Source organism: Cucumis melo, chromosome 2, assembly GCF_025177605.1.
Source record: "Cucumis melo cultivar AY chromosome 2, USDA_Cmelo_AY_1.0, whole genome shotgun sequence".
Classification (NCBI taxonomy): Eukaryota; Viridiplantae; Streptophyta; class Magnoliopsida; order Cucurbitales; family Cucurbitaceae; genus Cucumis; species Cucumis melo.
Genome location: NC_066858.1, coordinates 26,164,160 through 26,182,845, shown reverse-complemented (window position 1 = coordinate 26,182,845; position 18,686 = coordinate 26,164,160). Strand labels below are relative to the sequence as shown.

The 18,686-nt window shown below is 37.3% G+C and overlaps 1 protein-coding gene and 1 long non-coding RNA gene across 3 annotated transcripts in view; both read left to right on the top strand.

The window, feature by feature from the left end:
- Positions 1 to 4,629, top strand: part of LOC103502265 (uncharacterized) — a 6,122-nt gene extending 1,493 nt beyond the window's left edge. The window contains exons 2-3 of one of the 2 annotated variants that reach the window (XR_007818910.1): positions 1 to 4,106; positions 4,189 to 4,629. The exon at positions 1 to 4,106 is cut by the window's left edge and continues 53 nt beyond it. This is a non-coding gene — a long non-coding RNA (uncharacterized LOC103502265). The other variant, XR_007818909.1, reaches the window with a different exon arrangement.
- An 8,689-nt stretch (positions 4,630 to 13,318) lies between these two features.
- LOC127148315 (uncharacterized) lies at positions 13,319 to 15,397 on the top strand. The gene has a single exon (XM_051081803.1). It carries the CDS (start codon positions 13,319 to 13,321, stop codon positions 15,395 to 15,397), a length of 2,079 nt encoding a protein of 692 aa, XP_050937760.1.
- Positions 15,398 to 18,686: the final 3,289 nt, after the last annotated feature.

Sequence of the window (18,686 nt, the reverse complement as noted above, 5' to 3'; positions counted from 1 at the left end):
TCCTCCATGAGTAATATAATTTGAGCAACAATATACTCGTTTCAGTAAGTTTATGCCTGATCTTGAAATTTCATTGCTTGTCTAGCATCGTAATGATTTAGTATGAATCCCTTCGAGTTTATTAATAATAGAAATACAGAAGTTCTTCTCCTTTTCAAAAAAAAAAAAAAAAAAGATTTAGTATGAATCCCCTTAAATAGAAATACATTAGTGGATTTTCTATAATGAAAGATTTGCATTTTAACTTTATTTCATCGTTAGTCTAGTTACACATTGTTTCCTAGGTTATTATTTAGTTGCTATGGTAGCTGTTAAATGTTAACTGCCAGTAGTTTAGCTGTTTAATTTTTTATTTGGCTATTATTTTTCTAGTTCGTTGAATGCAACTTTGTTGGTTCGTTTGCAACACTTAATGGTAGGTTATTCCCCATGTAATTAAAAAAAAAATTTAAAGAAACCTTTATCTTGATTAGTGCCACTCTATTTTATTGCTCCTCTCATAGTTACAGAAAGCCACTTCAAGTTGAGTTAATTGCAATTTGTTGAAGTAGTATAATTACAAAAGAAGTTGAATTCTTTGATTCTTTGATATCCAATTGGAGATATTTTATGTTATTCACCTTTTGGTCTTGTGATTCCAAAGAGTTTATTTTATTTCATTAGCCAAAGAAATTTGTTTCTATTCTAAGAAAGTTCTTGTAGTCACAAGTCTGGTGTTGAATACAGATTTCTTTTAGTATTGTAGGAGAGTTTCAATCCTTAGGAGCATTAGGGATAAGATCATTTCTTTGAATGTCTCTTGCATGTTTTTGTTCAATTTGCTAGTGGAATCATATCGGTCGCTGGAGAGAAATACTCATGGCCAACCAGATGGCATTGTTTCATTGGCGAAATGGAGGATTTTAAACATATTGCATGATAGGAATAAGACACTGTACTGTGAAAAACAGGACAAGATTTGCTCCATACCATAACAAACTAGCTATAGCTTCACAAAATCTAGAATAGGTAAGCTCCTTTTCTTGGAAGGTCTTCTATTTTGTTCAAGCCAAGTAGTCCAGCAGAAAGCTCTAACAAAATGTCCCATAAGAGCTTCTTTACACTCAATTTTTTTTAAAGAACTTTCATTGGGTAAAAATGAAAGAATAAAAGGGCATACAGAAAATCAAGCCTACAAGAAAGGGAGTCTGACTAAAAGAAGGGGCTCCAAAGAGCAAAATAGAACTTATTGAATAATTACAAATGTTCTTTAAAATCAAAGTCCAAAGAGGAACATGAAATCTAACAAAGGGAAGCTTCTTTTCCTTTTTAGAAGGATCACTGCCTGAAGTGTATGCAAGGTAAATCTTTGAGTTCCTTAGAAGTGTCATGAGCCCACCAAAGGATGCATATATCACACATGTCAATTCCCAATATATCTAGCAAACCCTCATGTAGTGGAGGCAAAATTTTCAATCCTCTCAAATTTCTTGTAAGTTGTTGGTTCTAGCAAGTGTTTCAACACTTCAAGTGTCTGAAATGGCTCCATCTTTGGACAGAGAGTTTAAAATAAGAGGAAACCTTTCACGAAAGAGAGCATCTCCAGCCAAACATTTTTCCACAATGATAAATCCTTACCATTTGCAACAGTGTGGCTCATTCTGTCAAGGTTGATGGGGTGGTATTGCAATATGGTCTTCCAGAGATCTTTTGCTCATCGTTGAGTGGTTTTTCTAGGTTAAGGGAACTTGTAGATGGACTCATATTTGGCATCAATCACCTTTCCCTTTGATATCCCCAAATCCATTTTGAAAGGATTCTCTCTCTATTTTATATTTTAATATTGGATTACCCCCCCCCCCCCCCCCCCGTTTTAGTACATACTATTTTTGGGTTGCTTTCCCTCTTTCGTTTTTAAGGCTGAGATACCTTTCCGTATCTTATGCCTCAAACAACATTTGTTTCGTACTCCACCTAAAATATTAGGTTGTACTTGCTTTGTTCAGGATGTTTGGCCTCAACATGCAAAGTTGGATCCAAAGACCTTAAAATGTATCTTCTCGGTTATTTTCATGTTCAGAAAGATTATCAGTGTTATTGTTTCAGTTTAAATACATATCTCGTCGCTTCTAATGTCACATTCTTTGAACATTTCTCCTTTTATTCCTCACCTTCTTTCTCTTCAAATACGAGTTGGGTGAGCATCAAGAGTCGAATGATGATTTCTTTGTCTACAATGTTATTTCCCCTTCTAATCCTCTTTGTGAGTCATCTTCACATGTGTTTACTTCTATTTGTCCACCCCTCACTAAAGTCTATGATCGACGACAACCTCGTTCAGTTCCATGCCCTACCCTTAAAGCTTCTTCGTCTCCTCCAATTACATGCCCTATATTAGAGGCTTCTTCGTCATTGGATCCAAAAATGAGTGATGATTTTCCTATTGCTCTTCGTAAAGGTAAACTTAAGTGTGCTCATCTTATTTCCACTTTTGTTTCATATAACCATTAGTCGTCTTCTACATGTTCTTTCATTGCATCATTAGAATCTGTGTCATGAAAGCCTAGTCTCATCTTCGTTGGTGTGTTGCAATGGTGGAGGAGATGACTCCTTTAGATGATAATTGTACTTGAGATTTAGTTCCTCTCCCTGCAAGAAAGAAGTCTATCACTGCAAATGGGTGGTTACAATTAAAGCTAATTCTGATGGTTTTGTCACTCGATTAAAAGCACACCTTGTAGTGAAAGGCTATGCACAAACATGTGGCATTAACTATGCACATTAGCAAAAAATGGCATTTGTGAGGTTGTTTATTTCATCAACTTCAATCAACCACTGGCCTTTACATCGGTTTGATATTAAAGTGCATTTCTTCATGGTGATCCTCAATAAGGGGTGTATATGGAGCAACCACTAGGGTTTGTTGCTCGGGGGAGAATGGAAAGGCGTCTCGCCTTTGTAAATCTTTGGATGGACTAAAGAAGACAGAAAATCTACTTCAGGATATTGTGTTTTTGTTGGTGGCAATTTGATGAATTGGAAAAGTAAGAAGCAAAATGTGGTGTCACGTGCATGTGCAGAATCAAAAATAGAGCAATTGCACAGTCTGTGTGAATTGATTTGGATATCTCAACTTATTGTTGAGTTGGGATTTGAAATCACCACACCAACAAAATTGTGGTGTGATAATCAAGCACTTGATATTGCATCTAATCCGGTGTTCTATGAGAGGACTAAACATATTGAAGTTCATTGTCATTTTGTACATGATAAAATTCAAGTTTTGGTATCTACAGGATATGTGAAGACCGGAGAACAATTAGGAGATATCTTCATGAAAGCATTGAATGGAGCACATATAGATTATCTATGTAACAAGTTAGGCATGATTAACATGTATGCTCTAACTTAAAGGGGAGTGTTATAATTCTATTATTGTAAATATCCTTGTTATATTTTCCTTTTTTTGGTTTTTTCTACACTATCCTTCTTTGGTCACCATTCTATCTTGTATATATATTTCTTTAGTGAATGGAATAAGTTATTTTGATTCTCTCTCAAACCCCAAGTGTTTTAAGTATCTAAATCATATTGCCCTCCCTAGATTTTTGTGTAATTTGTGTTACATATTGAGGACCTAGTTCAGTTTATTACACAAGCTTGATGCTTCATTTATTTCCTGGATTAATGGTTAATGAAAATCTTATACTTTAAGAGACCTTAGCTTCACACAATTTGTACATTGAGATAACGGTCTATTATTTTATGAATTATATACCTAGCATAACAAATATTCTTTCTTTCAGCAATTTGATGAATGTTATGTTTTATATATATATATATATTATTAAACCACCAATTCACCCAAAAGCTTAAGTTGGTGGTTGAAGGCAAATTTAATTATATATTACTAACACTTCCTCTCACCTGTGAGCTTGAAATATTTGAAAGGTCCAACAAGTGGAAACCAATGTTGTCACTTGTGGGCTGAAATATTTGAACGACCCAACAAGCGGAAATTAATTTTAATTGGAGAGAAAACAACAATGCAAGGGCTTGTACACAGGACCTTCCTGGACCATCTACTCCGATACCATATTAAATCACCAATTCACCCAAAAGTTTAAGTTGGTAGTTGAAGGAAAATTTGATTATATATCTCTAACATATATTTTTGAAGTTCATTGTATTTTCCTCTTCCAACTGCAGATTGACATGATTGTCCTGACATATGGAAGTCGTATTCTTGGCCTCAGTGACCTTGGAGTTCAGGGAATAGGAATACCTGTAGGAAAGCTGGATATGTATGTTGCTGCTGCTGGCATAAACCCTCAAATAGTATGCTTTTTCTTTTAATATTTGAGCTTGTTTATGAATGTGGCTCGTCTGAGCCTGTTTTTGTTTTTGTCCGTACATTTATACCTTTAATATCTGATCCATTCTTGGACTGATCAATGATATGCGGTATACGGTAACGAGAGGTTTAATAGGTTAGAGTAGATTTTCATTTTTTTATTTTGAAGATAAATAATACCTCAACGGTTTGCAATTGCAGCCTATTGTAATGTTATCACTTAAAATAACTATAAACGTATACTTAAGTTAATTATTGTAAAAGATTAAATTATATAATGCTGCTATTGCAAATTATAGAGTTCTATTTGTCTTTAAAGAAAGAAAAAAAGGATAGATTACACTTTTGATCTATGTGATTTGAGATTTGAGTCAAATTAATCCCTTCGTTTCAAACTTGAACAATCGAGTCTCCAACATTTGAAAATTGCTTAATTTTGGTCCCTTAATAACAGAGTTTGTAAAAGAATTAACAGTTTCCTGGCATAGCATTTTTAAAATAAAAATAAGTTATTATAATAATTATAATTTAAATAAAATAAAATAAAATATTTATCTTCTCTAACCCTTCTCCAAACCAAGGGATCAAAAGTGTATTTTGCCATATTATTTATCTAAATAACATGCATATACTTCTATCTTGATCCCTTGAAAATTCTCAAGTTAATGACCCCATTAAGAGATAGCTTGAAATTAAGCATTTTTTAATTGTTGTGGACTTGATCGTTCAATTTTGAACTTCAAACCTTAGAGACCAATAATTGTAGTCTACCCAAAAAATTATGTGTAGTTTAATTTAGTGACTGCTATGGAGTTCGTGTTTCAAACAAAATTCAAAAAATTAAACCACAAACATGCTTAAATATAGATTATTAAAATTCTTGTTGTTAAGGGAGAACCCAACCTCTTCTGCACCTTTGATGAACACAAAGCATTTTGCAACCCATAGAACCAACAACAAACTAAAGATAGTTTTTGCCCTGACGTTAAGTGTTCTAGCCATTGTGCCAATGAAATTTTAATGTCGATATGGAAAATTACCTTTCCAACCCCATCCCCACTTCGCTTCACTCTTTTCATCCATCTTCCATAGTTGATCCCTCCTCCAAAAAATGAGCCATTCAATCCAAGGCCTCATATAATTTTTCAAGAAAGTGGGGTTAAGAAAAGTTGTTAAAAAAATGTCACCATTAAATGATATTAGTATTGAAAGCAATTAACACCAACACGAGGCTTACGTGGAAACCCGAGAACCGGAAGAAAAACCTACTAATTCTAACAATTAGTATTCTTAGGTCTGCTACAAATATCATGAAGAAAAGACTGCAGACTTGAGGGTTACCCCCACTATCAGGAATACTTGCTGGAAAGGGAAAAAGATAACGGTGAATTCTAAACGCGGCACACTAAAACTCACTCTCCTGGTTCTTGCTTAAAATCACATGTACATGTCAATGCTAAACGCGGCACACCAAAACTAACCAAATTTCCTTTAGAAATTTATCCCAAAAGTAGCATGATTAGAGGTACCCCAACATGAGAAGATAAAGCAATCTGAATGCAGGCGATCCTATAAACAATTAAAACAATAGCCACAACTGATTGAAACCAAGTTGGATAAACAACCATTTGATGAAGGGAGAGCGTTGAGCTTGTAAAGGATCAAGTCGGCATTGACCCCTCTCTAAGCAAAGAAGTAGCTTTTTTTCTCATAAAAGACCGAGCATTTCTAGTTTTGAATTTCTCTAATGTATTTCCTTTGTTTCATCAAATGTTCTTTGTTGTTGGTTTTTTTCTTAGTGAGGATAGCCATAATACAGAGTCGAACTCTAAACCAAGGAGCAAATAATGCTAGATATTGGTGCTAACAACGAGAAGTTACTTAATGATCGTCTTTGTAAGTGAAAGAGAAACCTTCATGTCTTTTATCTCCATATTTTCCTTCTAATGTGTTGTGCTTATATTGCTCTGTTTCTGTTGTACAATGGTGATATATCTGGGCTTTTTGTTGTTGTTGTTGTGGTGGTGGTGGTGGTGAAATATTTTATTTAAGCCCCTAGTTAATATTTATGTTTACTTAACAGAAAATTTGTTGCTTGAGCTTGCTTCATTTCGTCCTTTTACTTGTTTAGGTCCTCCTCTAGCCTTGTCAGGTAAGAAACTTGACGTCTCCCTATAGAATATGCAAAGACTTGGAGTAATACCAAGATTTGCAGATTTATGGGGCCGGGTACTGGTTGTATGTTTTTAGAAAGTTCCAAAGTGTGATATCCTTTGTTTCTCTCAAAGAAAATTTGAAACTTCCAAATTGTTTAAATATGGGACCTCCACATATTTGGGTTTATGGTTCCTGCTTTTAGGGTGCATTGGTTTGATTTTCATTGCATAGTTGTTTTGTTTAGTTTTCCCCTTAATTGTAAGTTTTTTGCATTGTCAACCATTTTACGTTTTTATGTTTTTCTATCCTTTTTGGTCGCCCACCTCCCCCTTGGTCTATTTGTATTTTTTCATCTAATTCGGTTGTCCATTGGCTCATCTTGTATTTCATGGTGATTTTTCTTTACTCTTTGGAATTTCCACTTATCAATGAAATTGTTTCTTATCCAGAAAAAAAAAACAAAAAATAGTTTGATTTACTAGGAACTTCTTTTTATTATATTTATCTTATGTTTCTTAAGTTGTTTGATAACCACTTAGTTTTTAGTTTATGATTTTTGACATTTAAGCTTATAAACACTACTTCCACCTATTGATTTTTGTTTTTTCTAGTTTTGAAAAATCAAGCTATATCTAAAAAAAATTAAAAGAAAATAAAGTCTTTAAAAACTTGTTTTTACAATTTGGCTCAAAACTCAATTGTTTAGTTAAAAAAGATGGAAAAAGTAATTTCTTAGGAAGAAAAAACAAAAAACAAGTGGGCCTTAGTTATGGGGTGTCTTCTAAGGTTCATGTTTTCCTTTTTCAATTCGTACGCTATTTGGTGTCCATTTGCTTGCAATTTGTTAAATGGTCTATATAGTGTTTTTTTAAAGCTATAGGCTCACCTTTTTCTTTTTCTTTTATGGTGAGAGGCAATATATAAGAGGACTGCGTATAGAAGGGAAGGGAAAGTATAGTTGAGGTGGAATTATGAAGGAAAACCCTAAATTCAAAGAATTTGCATTTAGGCTTAAGAAATTTTGATTTAAATTATTAATAAAGGAGGAAAAGTCCTTTTTATTTTTTTATGCACATCATATTTTATACGCCTCATCTTGAGGTGCCAGACCTGTACTTAACACTTAGGCATGTGCTCGAGATGGTTTTTTAAACATTGAGTCTGCATTATTTCTTCTAATGTTTCATAGATTGTCACGTCACATGATCTAGTATGGCAGATTAGGACTTTGACAACCTAGATTGGAGGGAGAAGAGTATCTATTTATTGTTGATGAATTTATGGAAGTCGTGCATACACGTTGGCCAAAAAGAAAAGCTAGGATATAAGAGTTTTAGCATTGAAGTGTCACATTGTAATTCAAGTTTAGGATTAAATAACTATTGTCATTGTTAATAGAAATGATTATTAAATTAGATCATGTGATGAGATGGAGAACTAAGAGTGACATTAGCCAAATGGACGAAGTTTTTATTTAAAAGATGAGGTGATTTTCAATGGACATGAATGTAAGAAAGAAAGTTTGGCTATACAAATGAAATTGGAAAAAAGTAAATGGAGGACTATAGACGACACAAAAAAAAAAGAATACGAGAGTTTGGATTAAAGTATGACATTGGACTAGAAGTTTCAGATCGAAGGACACTTGCTATTGTTTAGATGAGAATTGTCAACTCAAATGTTGAGATAATCACCTTAAGATTGAGATTAGCATTTGGATTAAGTTTTTATTTGAGAGATGAGATGATTTGTCCTGGACATCAATGTAGGATAAAAAGTTTTACCAAATGAAATTGAAAAAAAGGCTAATGGAGGACTATAGACGACACAAAAGAAAGTTAGGATATGAGAGTTTTGGATTAAGGTGTGGTGGACTACAAGTTTTAGATTGTAGAACTCTTGTCATTGTTTAGATGAGGATTGTCAACTTGGATTTAGTGTTGAGATAGTGGCTTTAAAAGTGAAATTAGCATTTGGATTAAGTTTTTATTTGAGAGATGAGGTGATTTTTCGTGGACATCAACATAGGATAAAAAGTTTGGCCAAATGAAATTGGAAAAAGGCTAATGGAAGACTATAAACGACACCAAAAATAAAGTTAGGATATGATACTTTTGAATTGAAGTATGACATTGGACTACAAGTTTCGAAGTAAAGAAATCTTCCATTGTTTAGATGGGGATTGTCATCTTCGATTAATTGTTGAGATGGTGGCCTTAAGAGTGAGATTAGCATTTGGATTAAGTTTTTATTTCAGGAATGTAATTTGCTATGGACATCAATGTAGGATTAAAAGTTTGGCTATACAAATGTAGTTGGAAAAAGACATGGTAGACGACTCGAAAAGAAATGTTAAGATATGAGACTTTGGGATGGAAGTGTGGCATTGGTCTATAAGTTTTGGATTAATTAACTCTTGACATTGTTTGAATAAAGGATTATCAAATTTGATCAAATGTTAGATAGTGCACTAAAAGTGACATTAACCTACTGGATTAAGTTTTTATTTGAGGGAGGAAGTGGTTTTTCATGGACATGGATATGGGAAAAAACATTTGGCTAAACAAGTAACATTGGAAAAAGACACATTGAGGACTATAGATTGCACAAAAGGAAATAAGATATGAGAGTTTTAGATTGAAGTATGGTATTGGACTTTAGGTTTAGGATTAAATAGGTTTTGTCATTGTTGGAAAAAATGATTATCAAATTGGATCAAGTGTTGAGATATTGAACTAAGAGTGACATTAGCATACTGGATTAAGTTTTATCTGACGGATGAGATGATTTGTCGAGCACATGGATATAAGAGAAAACCTTTGGCTAAACAAATGATATTGGAAGAAGACACATGGAGCATTGTAGACGGCACGAAAAGAAAAGTTAAGATATAAGAGTTTATGATGGAAGTGTGGCATTGGACTGCAAGTTTTGGATTAAAGAACTCTTGTCATTGTTATCAAGAAATGATTATCAAATAGAATTAAGTGTTGAAATAGTGAACTAAGAATGAGAATAGCCAAATGGATGAAGTTTTTATTAAAAAGATGAGGTGATTTTCAATAGACATAAATACAGGAAAAGAAGTTTGTCTATACAAATGAAATTGGAAAAAGGTAAATGGAGGACCGTAGACGACAAAAAAAAAAAGTTAGGATATGAGTGTTCTTGATTGAAGTGTGGCATTGGAATACAAGTTTCGTATTAAAGAACTCTTGTCATTGTTTCAATGAGGATTGTCCAACTTGGATTAAGTGTTGAGATAGTAGCCTTAAGAGTGAGATTAGCATTTAGATTAATTTTTTATTTGAGGGATTAAGTGATTTGTTGTGGATATCAATGTGGATAAAAAGTTTGGCTATACAAATGAAATTGGAAAAAGACACATAGAGGACTATAGACGGCCAAAAAAAAAAGTTAAGATATGAGAGTTTAGATGGGAGTATGGCATCGGAGTACAAGTTTTGGATGAAAAGCTCTTAGCATTGTTTAGGGGTGTAAAGCCGGGTTGGAGAAAAAATGTGGACCAACCCTAAGTGACCGGGTTGGGAAAAATTGAACCCTATTGATTCAATACTAAGGGTCAACCCAACCCAACCCAAAAAATTCGAAATCTACAATAATATTCATTTAAAAGTTCAAAATCATTAAAAAAATTAATCACACAAAATATCAATGTCCATTAAAATTTAAAAATACATTCAAATTTCAAATTGATATAAAAAGTAATAATCACATAAAATAGGAATGTCAATAATGTCTAATAATGTCCATTCAAATTGAAAAATATATTCAAAAGTTCAAAATTAAATAATGTCCATTAAAAATACATTAAAATGTTCAAAGTTCAATAAAAAAAATTCCATTGGTGTCCACAATGTGCAGTAATTTTTGGATTGTATAACCATTGACCAAAATGACTACTCAAATTTATATAAGCATTAGAACTTAAAACTTACATGATTGTATAACTATCCAACTAAAGCCGTAATTTTTGGATGAATTTATAATGACACACAATCTTTTGGCACCTCTCCAATTGATAAAATACAGTACTTTAGTTAATTTAATAATGATGTGAAGGTGACCAAAATTAGTGTTTCCGAGATGCAAATTTATATCACTCAGCAACAAACAGCAATGTAACAATACAAGAATGGGACTTTGGACTATATACCAATTAACCCAAAATCTTACTCTTTAATTTAAAAGAGTCAAAGAAACAGTGCACATGTAAATCTTCTTACTCCCCAAACCCCTATTTTATAAACACTTCTAAATATTCAATTCCACACAGTACTCTCATAAGTCATAAGCCACCCCTCAAATAAAATCATCTACAAAGGATGTTTTGGATCTAATTCATCACATGAAAATCTTTATTTCTATTATTTTTCTATGTGTGATTAGAATTAATAAGCTGAAAATAATAATAATAATACACAATGAGGTTTGAACAAAATATTGCTCAAAATCATTAATATCTCCGGCAGTATTTTTCAAAGAAAAAAAACAATTAGAAAAAAAAAATGAAAGTTATGTCAGATGGGAACAATGAACAAACCTTGGACTAAACAAGATGAAGAACCCATCTGACGGCTAAAGGGGATGGGGCGAAACGAAATGGAACGCTGAAATGGAAATGGAAATGTTAATTTAGGTTTTTTTTTTTATATATATATACCCCTAAACCGGGTTGGGTTGGGTCAACCCGGCCCTTAATTTCCCAACCCGGTAACCCGGCCCATATTTTTTCTTTTTCAATTTTTTAACCCAACCCAACCCAAAACATAATTTAACCCAACCCAACCCTTACGGTTTGGGTTGGGTAGTCTGGGTTGGTCGGGTTACGGTGTTTTTTGAACACCCCTAGCATTGTTTGGAGAAAGGATGGTCATATTGGATGAAGTGTTAGAATAGTGCACTAGAATTGAGAGTTGCCAGATGAATTAAGTTTATATTTGAAGGACGAGGTGATTTGCTGTGGACATGGATATAGGAAAAAACATTTGGTTATACAAATGAAATTGGAAAAAGACACGGGGTGGAATATAGATTGCACAAAAAAAATATTAGGATATGAGAGTTTTGGATTGAAGTATGGTATTGGACTTTAAGTTTGAGATTAAATAACTTTTGTCATTGTTCGAAGAAATGATTGTTAAATTGGATCAAGTGTTGAGATAGTGAACTAAGAGTGACATTAGCCTATGAGATGATTTACCGAGGATATGGATAAAGGACAAAACCTTTAGCTAAACAAATGACATTAGAAAAATGTACATGGAGGACTGTAGACAGAACAAAAAGAAAAGTTAGGATATAAGAGTTTTGGATTAAAGAACTCTTTCCATTTTTATCGAGAGATGATTATCAAATTGGATTAAGTGTTAAGATAGTGAACTAAGAGAGAGATTAGCCAAATGGATGAAGATTTATTTAAAGGATGATGTGATTTTCGATGGACATGAATATGGGAAAAAAAAGTTTGTCTATACAAATGAAATTGGAAAAAGGCACATGGATGATTGTAGACGACAAAAAAAAAAGGTAGGATATAAGCGTTCTTTATTGAAGTGTGGCATTAGAATACAAGTTTCAGATTAAAGAACTCATGTCATTGTTTCGATACGGATTGTCAACTTCGACTAAGTGTTGAGATAGTGGCCTTAAGAGGCGATTAGCAAAGTTTTTATTTTAGGGATGGGGTGATTTGCCGTGGACATCAATGTAGGATAAAAAGTTTGGATTAAGCCCTGCCCACGTGCGAAACCCCTTGCCACCCATTCTTAGCGCACCAGCCATGCCAAATGGGCAATTTTGAGCTGTATGTGATATTTTTGCCTTTTTTTTTTGCAATGTTCGGATTTTTTCTAATGTCATTAGGTTAATTTATAAATGGCATTATTTCAAGAGAAGAAGAAATTGGACAAGTTTATGAGTCAAGAATCTAGTTACCTTTTGTGTGACATATGCATACAAAATGATTTCCAAAGTTTATTTATGAACATGAGTTCAAAGCTAAATATTTCTAAGTGTGTTTGAGATTTCTGAATGATTATTGTTTATTGATTAATAAATGATTTGGAAGCCTGAGTTTAAGTATAAATTCAAAATGAATGTTTAGAAGTATGAGTATATGAAAGAATGATTTATAGACTATTTCCAAGCATGACTTAAGAGAAAGAATTATGAAAGAGATTTATAAGTAAACATGTGTTTATTTCAAACGCTAGACCCAAAAGCTATGTGCTAGGCCACCAATCCTATTTACATACCATAGGAAAAATAAGAAGAAACATGAAGCCAATGAAAGAGAGACAAGTGGCAAGGAGGATCATGGCCATGAGACCAACCCAGAGGTAACACGTGTTGAAGGGGAAGAAAGCAAGGAGGATGGGGACCAGAAAGTGGGACCCACAGTTAGTTAGTCGTGGGCAATAAAAAGGGAACAGGAGGGCAGAGAGGGGTACGAATGTTTTTGAGCAGATAGGGCAGGAGCAGCCACCTCCAGAGAGGGGAGGGGTGACACCAGGTTACCGTTATTTTGTGTGCTTAAATAGCCTTAGGTTGTAGAGGAGAAAAAGGAAGGATTGAGGGCGTTCTGGTTTTTGTCTGTGTTCATTGTTGTTAAATTTTATGTGTGATTTGTTTCACCAGCTGGTTTTGTTCTGTCAAGCCTTGGAGAGGCTATTGTCCTTAACCTTTGAAGTGTTTTATTACTTGATTTTTGTGCTGTAATCTGGTTTTGGAAAGTAAAAGAAAAGGAACGAGGTAGTGTCTTAACATTTGTGGTATCAGAGCATCATACCTGGGCAGATCATGGCAATGACGAAGGCAACAGATGAACGGTTGGAGACGGTTGAGATGGAAATGAAAAGGCTGCCGATGATCAAGGAGAACATAGCATTACTAGCCAAAAGCATCGCGGAAATGAACTCTCAAATCGATAAGCAGGCGCAGCAGCAGCAAGTGATACTGAAGTATATTGAGGGAATCGTTAAGGATGATTCTCCTGGACGAAGGACCGAAGAAGGGTCCACGAGCAAGGTCACCATGGCCGAAGCAATATATCCAGCGACTGCCGAAGAACCGAAGTTAGAAGTAAAAACAGAGGAGGAGCGATCAGTGGATCGGAGCAAATTTAAGAAAGTTGAAATGCCAGTCTTCGACGGGACCGACCCCGACTCGTGGCTGTTCCGAGCAGACCGATACTTCAAGATACATAACTTGACGGATTCAGAGAAACTTACCGTGGCAGTGATCAGTTTCGATGGGCCGGCGTTGGACTGGTACCGATCACAAGAAGAGAGGGAAGCTTTCACCGGTTGGGATGACTTGAAACTTAAAATGCTGGTGAGGTTCCGCGCGACCAGGGAAGGTACACTGGTGGGCCGATTCTTAACGATCAAGCAGGAGTCCACTGTCGAGGAGTACCAGAACCGTTTCGATAAACTACTGGCACCGGTGGCTTCCCTGCCTACGGTGGTGCTAGAGGAAACATTCATGAATGGGTTAAATCCATGGTTGAAGTCGGAGGTAGAAACCCTGGAGCCCATTGGGCTGGCCCAAATGATGAAGTTGGCCTTGAAGATAGAAAATAGAGAGCTGGTCCGAAGGGAATGCGGGCTGGTCAGCGCCTATGACAGCAAAACCGGCCATAAACAACAGCAGGCTAGGAGCCCCATCGCAGCAACCACGAAGGAAGGAACGGTCAGTGGAAGTTGGCCAATGAGAACGATAACACTGAGAGAGGTGGGTACGGGAGACAACCGTCGGGAAGGGCCCACGAAACGATTATCTGATGCCGAGTTCCAAGCTCGAAGGGAAAAGGGGTTATGTTTTCGCTGTGGGGAGAAGTATTTCGTAGGGCATCGGTTCAAGTCAAAGGAGCATAAGGAGCTACGAATGCTGGTAGTCAAAGAAGGAGGGGAGGAACTGGAGATTGTGGAGGAAGAGTTTTTTGATGCCGAAACTGAGATGAAACCAGTAGAAGTGCAGAACGTGGAGAATTTAAACATTGAACTGTCGATCAACTCAGTGGTGGGACTGAACAATCCGGGAACCATGAAAGTAAAAGGAAAGGTGGGAGAAGAAGAAGTGGTGATCTTGATTGATTGTGGGGCGACCCACAACTTCATCGCAGAGGACTTGGTGACCAGGTTAGGATTGACATTGCAGGAGACCCCAAACTATGGAGTAATCCTGGGCTCAGGAACAGCAGTCAAAGGTAAGGGGATGTGCCGAAATGTTGAAGTGCAATTGGATGGCTGGAAGGTGACCGATAGCTTCCTACCACTGCAGTTGGGGGGAGTTGACATGATCCTAGGAATGCAGTGGCTTCATTCTCTTGGGGTGACCGAAGTCGACTGGAAGAGGTTAGTGCTTACTTTTCATCACCAGGGGAGGAAGGTTGTGATACGAGGGGATCCAAGTTTGATCAAAACGAGGGTAAGTCTGAAGAATCTAGTGAGAACGTGGGGAGTTGACGATCAGGGATTCCTAGTAGAATGCAGGACATTAGAATGCGGGAAGTTGGAAGATGAACAGGATCAGGAGCAGGGAAAGGTCAACGCGGAACCAATAGCGACCCTGCTCAAGCAATTTGCCCGCGTGTTTGAATGGCCCGCGACCCTTCCACCCCAGCGCAGCATTGAACACCACATATACCTGAAGAGTGGGACTGACCCAGTGAACGTACGGCCATATCGATACGCGCATCATCAGAAGGAAGAAATGGAGAGATTGGTGGATGAGATGCTATCTTCAGGGATCATACGGCCGAGTAAGAGTCCATACTCCAGTCCTGTACTGTTAGTGAGGAAGAAAGACGGGAGTTGGAGGTTCTGCGTAGATTATCGGGCGCTGAACAATGTCAGATACCAGACAAGTTCCCCATACCAGTGATAGAAGAATTATTTGACGAACTGAAGGGGGCTAGCGTATTCTCCAAGTTAGACCTCAAAGCCGGATATCACCAAATTAGGATGTGCCCTGAAGATATCGAGAAGACTGCGTTCAGAACTCACGAGGGGCACTATGAGTTCTTGGTAATGCCGTTCGGATTGACGAATGCCCCCTCTACATTCCAGGCGCTCATGAACCAAGTGTTCAAGCCATACTTAAGAAGGTTTGTGCTGGTATTTTTTGATGATATCCTAATCTACAGCCGAGGGATGGACGAACATGTTCAACACTTAGAAGTGGTGTTAGGACTACTACAAGACAGGGAGTTATATGTGAATATGGAGAAGTGCAGTTTCGCCAAACCACGGATTAGTTACTTGGGACACTTCATCTCGGAACAGGGCTTGGAAGCAGATCCAGAAAAGATAAAGGCAGTGAGTGACTGGCCAACTCCATCCAATGTGAGGGAAGTTAGAGGCTTCCTTGGCCTGACTGGCTATTACAGGCGTTCTGTCAAGAACTATGGAGCAATAGCAGCACCACTCACTCAGCTACTTAAGAAGGGAGCGTACAAATGGGATGCGGAAGCCGAGGGCGCTTTTAGCAAGCTGAAAAAGGCCATGATGACTCTCCCTGTGCTCACCATGCCAGATTTCAACCTACCTTTCGAAATTGAATCAGATGCTTCGGGAGTTGGAGTAGGGGCTGTGCTGACTCAATGCCGGAAGCCAGTGGCTTATTTAAGTAAGACCCTAAGTATGCGGGACAGAGCACGACCAGTATACGAAAGAGAATTACTTGCCGTAGTTCTTGCAGTCCAAAGATGGAGACCTTACTTACTAGGGAGGAAATTCACAGTGAAAACAGACCAAAGGTCACTTAAGTTCTTATTGGAACAACGGGTTGTGCAGCCTCAATATCAGAAGTGGGTAGCGAAGCTCCTGGGGTATTCATTTGAAGTGGTTTACCAACCAGGGCTGGAAAATAAAGCAGCCGACGCGTTATCCAGGATAGCTCCAGCAGTACACCTGAATCAAATTACAGCTCCCCCGATGATAGACGTGGAAATTATTAAGGAAGAAACAAGACTTGACCCCGCGCTGCAAGAAATCACCCGACTAATCGAAGAAGGGATGGAGATACCCCATTACACCCTGCATCAAGGGGTGTTGAAGTTTAAGGGCCGGTTGGTGATTCCAAGCAAGTCTACATTGCTACCTACGATACTACACACATACCATGACTCTGTGTTCAGAGGGCACTCAGGATTCTTAAGAACCTATAAACGGTTGACTGGAGAGATCTACTGGAAAGGAATGAAGGACATCATGCGGTACTGTGAAGAATGTGCAATCTGCCAGCGTAATAAGTCATCGGCTTTATCTCCAGCAGGGTTACTGATGCCCTTAGAGATTCCAGACGCAATATGGAGTGATATATCCATGGATTTCATAGAAGGACTGCCAAAATCCAAGGGTTGGGATGTGATATTCGTGGTGGTAGATAGGCTGAGTAAATATGGGCATTTTCTGTTGCTTAAGCATCCGTTTTCGGCCCAGATGGTGGCTGAAACATTTGTTAAGGAGGTGGTCAGGCTTCACGGATATCCAAGATCGATAGTGTCTGACAGGGACAAGGTTTTCTTAAGCCATTTCTGGAAGGAACTCTTCCGCTTGGCGGGAACTAAGCTGAACCGGAGCTCTTCCTATCACCCCCAATCAGATGGTCAGACCGAGGTGGTGAATAAGAGCATTGAAACATATCTGAGGTGTTTTTGTGGGGAAAAACCAAACGAGTGGAGCCAATGGTTACATTGGGCAGAATATTGGTATAATACAACCTATCATAGTTCCATTGGAATTACTCCTTTTCAAGCTGTGTATGGACGCCTACCTCCTCCCTTGATTTACTATGGGGATATGGAGACACCTAATTCAACACTAGACCAGCAGCTGAAAGACAGAGATATAACATTGGGAGCCCTGAAGGAGCACTTGAAACTAGCCCAAGAAAGGATGAAGAAACACGCCGATAATAAGAGACGAGAAGTAGAGTTCCAGGAAGGGGATCTGGTATTCCTCAAACTGCGGCCTTACAGGCAGACCTCCCTCAGAAAGAAAAGAAATGAAAAGCTATCACCAAAGTATTTCGGGCCTTATCGAGTCTTAGAAAGGATCGGAAAGGTAGCATATAAACTAGAACTCCCCGCAGCTGCTGCTATTCACCCCGTGTTCCATGTATCACAATTGAAGAAAGCTGTAGGAAGAGGAGAGACTGTACAACCACTGAATCCGTATATGAATGCAAACCATGAATGGATTACACGACCGGAAGAGGTATATAGCTATCGCAAGAATCCAGCAACGAAGGAGTGGGAAGCCCTGATCAGTTGGAAGGGATTGCCCCCACACGAGGCAACATGGGAAAGCTGCACTGACATGAAATATCAGTTTCCAGATTTTCACCTTGAGGACAAGGTGGATTTGGAAGAGGAGAGTGATGCTAGGCCACCAATCCTATTTACATACCATAGGAAAAATAAGAAGAAACATGAAGCCAATGAAAGAGAGACAAGTGGCAAGGAGGATCATGGCCATGAGACCAACCCAGAGGTAACACGTGTTGAAGGGGAAGAAAGCAAGGAGGATGGGGACCAGAAAGTGGGACCCACAGTTAGTTAGTCGTGGGCAATAAAAAGGGAACAGGAGGGCAGAGAGGGGTACGAATGTTTTTGAGCAGATAGGGCAGGAGCAGCCACCTCCAGAGAGGGGAGGGGTGACACCAGGTTACCGTTATTTTGTGTGCTTAAATAGCCTTAGGTTGTAGAGGAGAAAAAGGAAGGATTGAGGGCGTTCTGGTTTTTGTCTGTGTTCATTGTTGTTAAATTTTATGTGTGATTTGTTTCACCAGCTGGTTTTGTTCTGTCAAGCCTTGGAGAGGCTATTGTCCTTAACCTTTGAAGTGTTTTATTACTTGATTTTTGTGCTGTAATCTGGTTTTGGAAAGTAAAAGAAAAGGAACGAGGTAGTGTCTTAACACTAAGTTTCAAGAATAGTTAGTTTTGACTGTTATTTCTTAAAGAGATTTGAGTTATTGGTTTTTCAATTTATAGACTATTTCCAAGCATGACTTATGAGAAAGAGTTCTGAAAGAGATTTATAAGTAAGCATGTGTTTATTTCAAACGCTAGATCCAAAAGCATGTGTCAAGTTTTGATTGTTATTTCTTAAAGAGATTTGAGTGATTGGTTTTAAGAAGTTTTAAATACTAAGAGTTTTTCTTTAAACCA

Coding starts and splice junctions, on each gene's coding strand:
- LOC127148315 (XM_051081803.1), top strand. CDS start 13,319: ATGACGAAGGCAACAGATGAACGGTTGGAGACGGTTGAGATGGAAATG.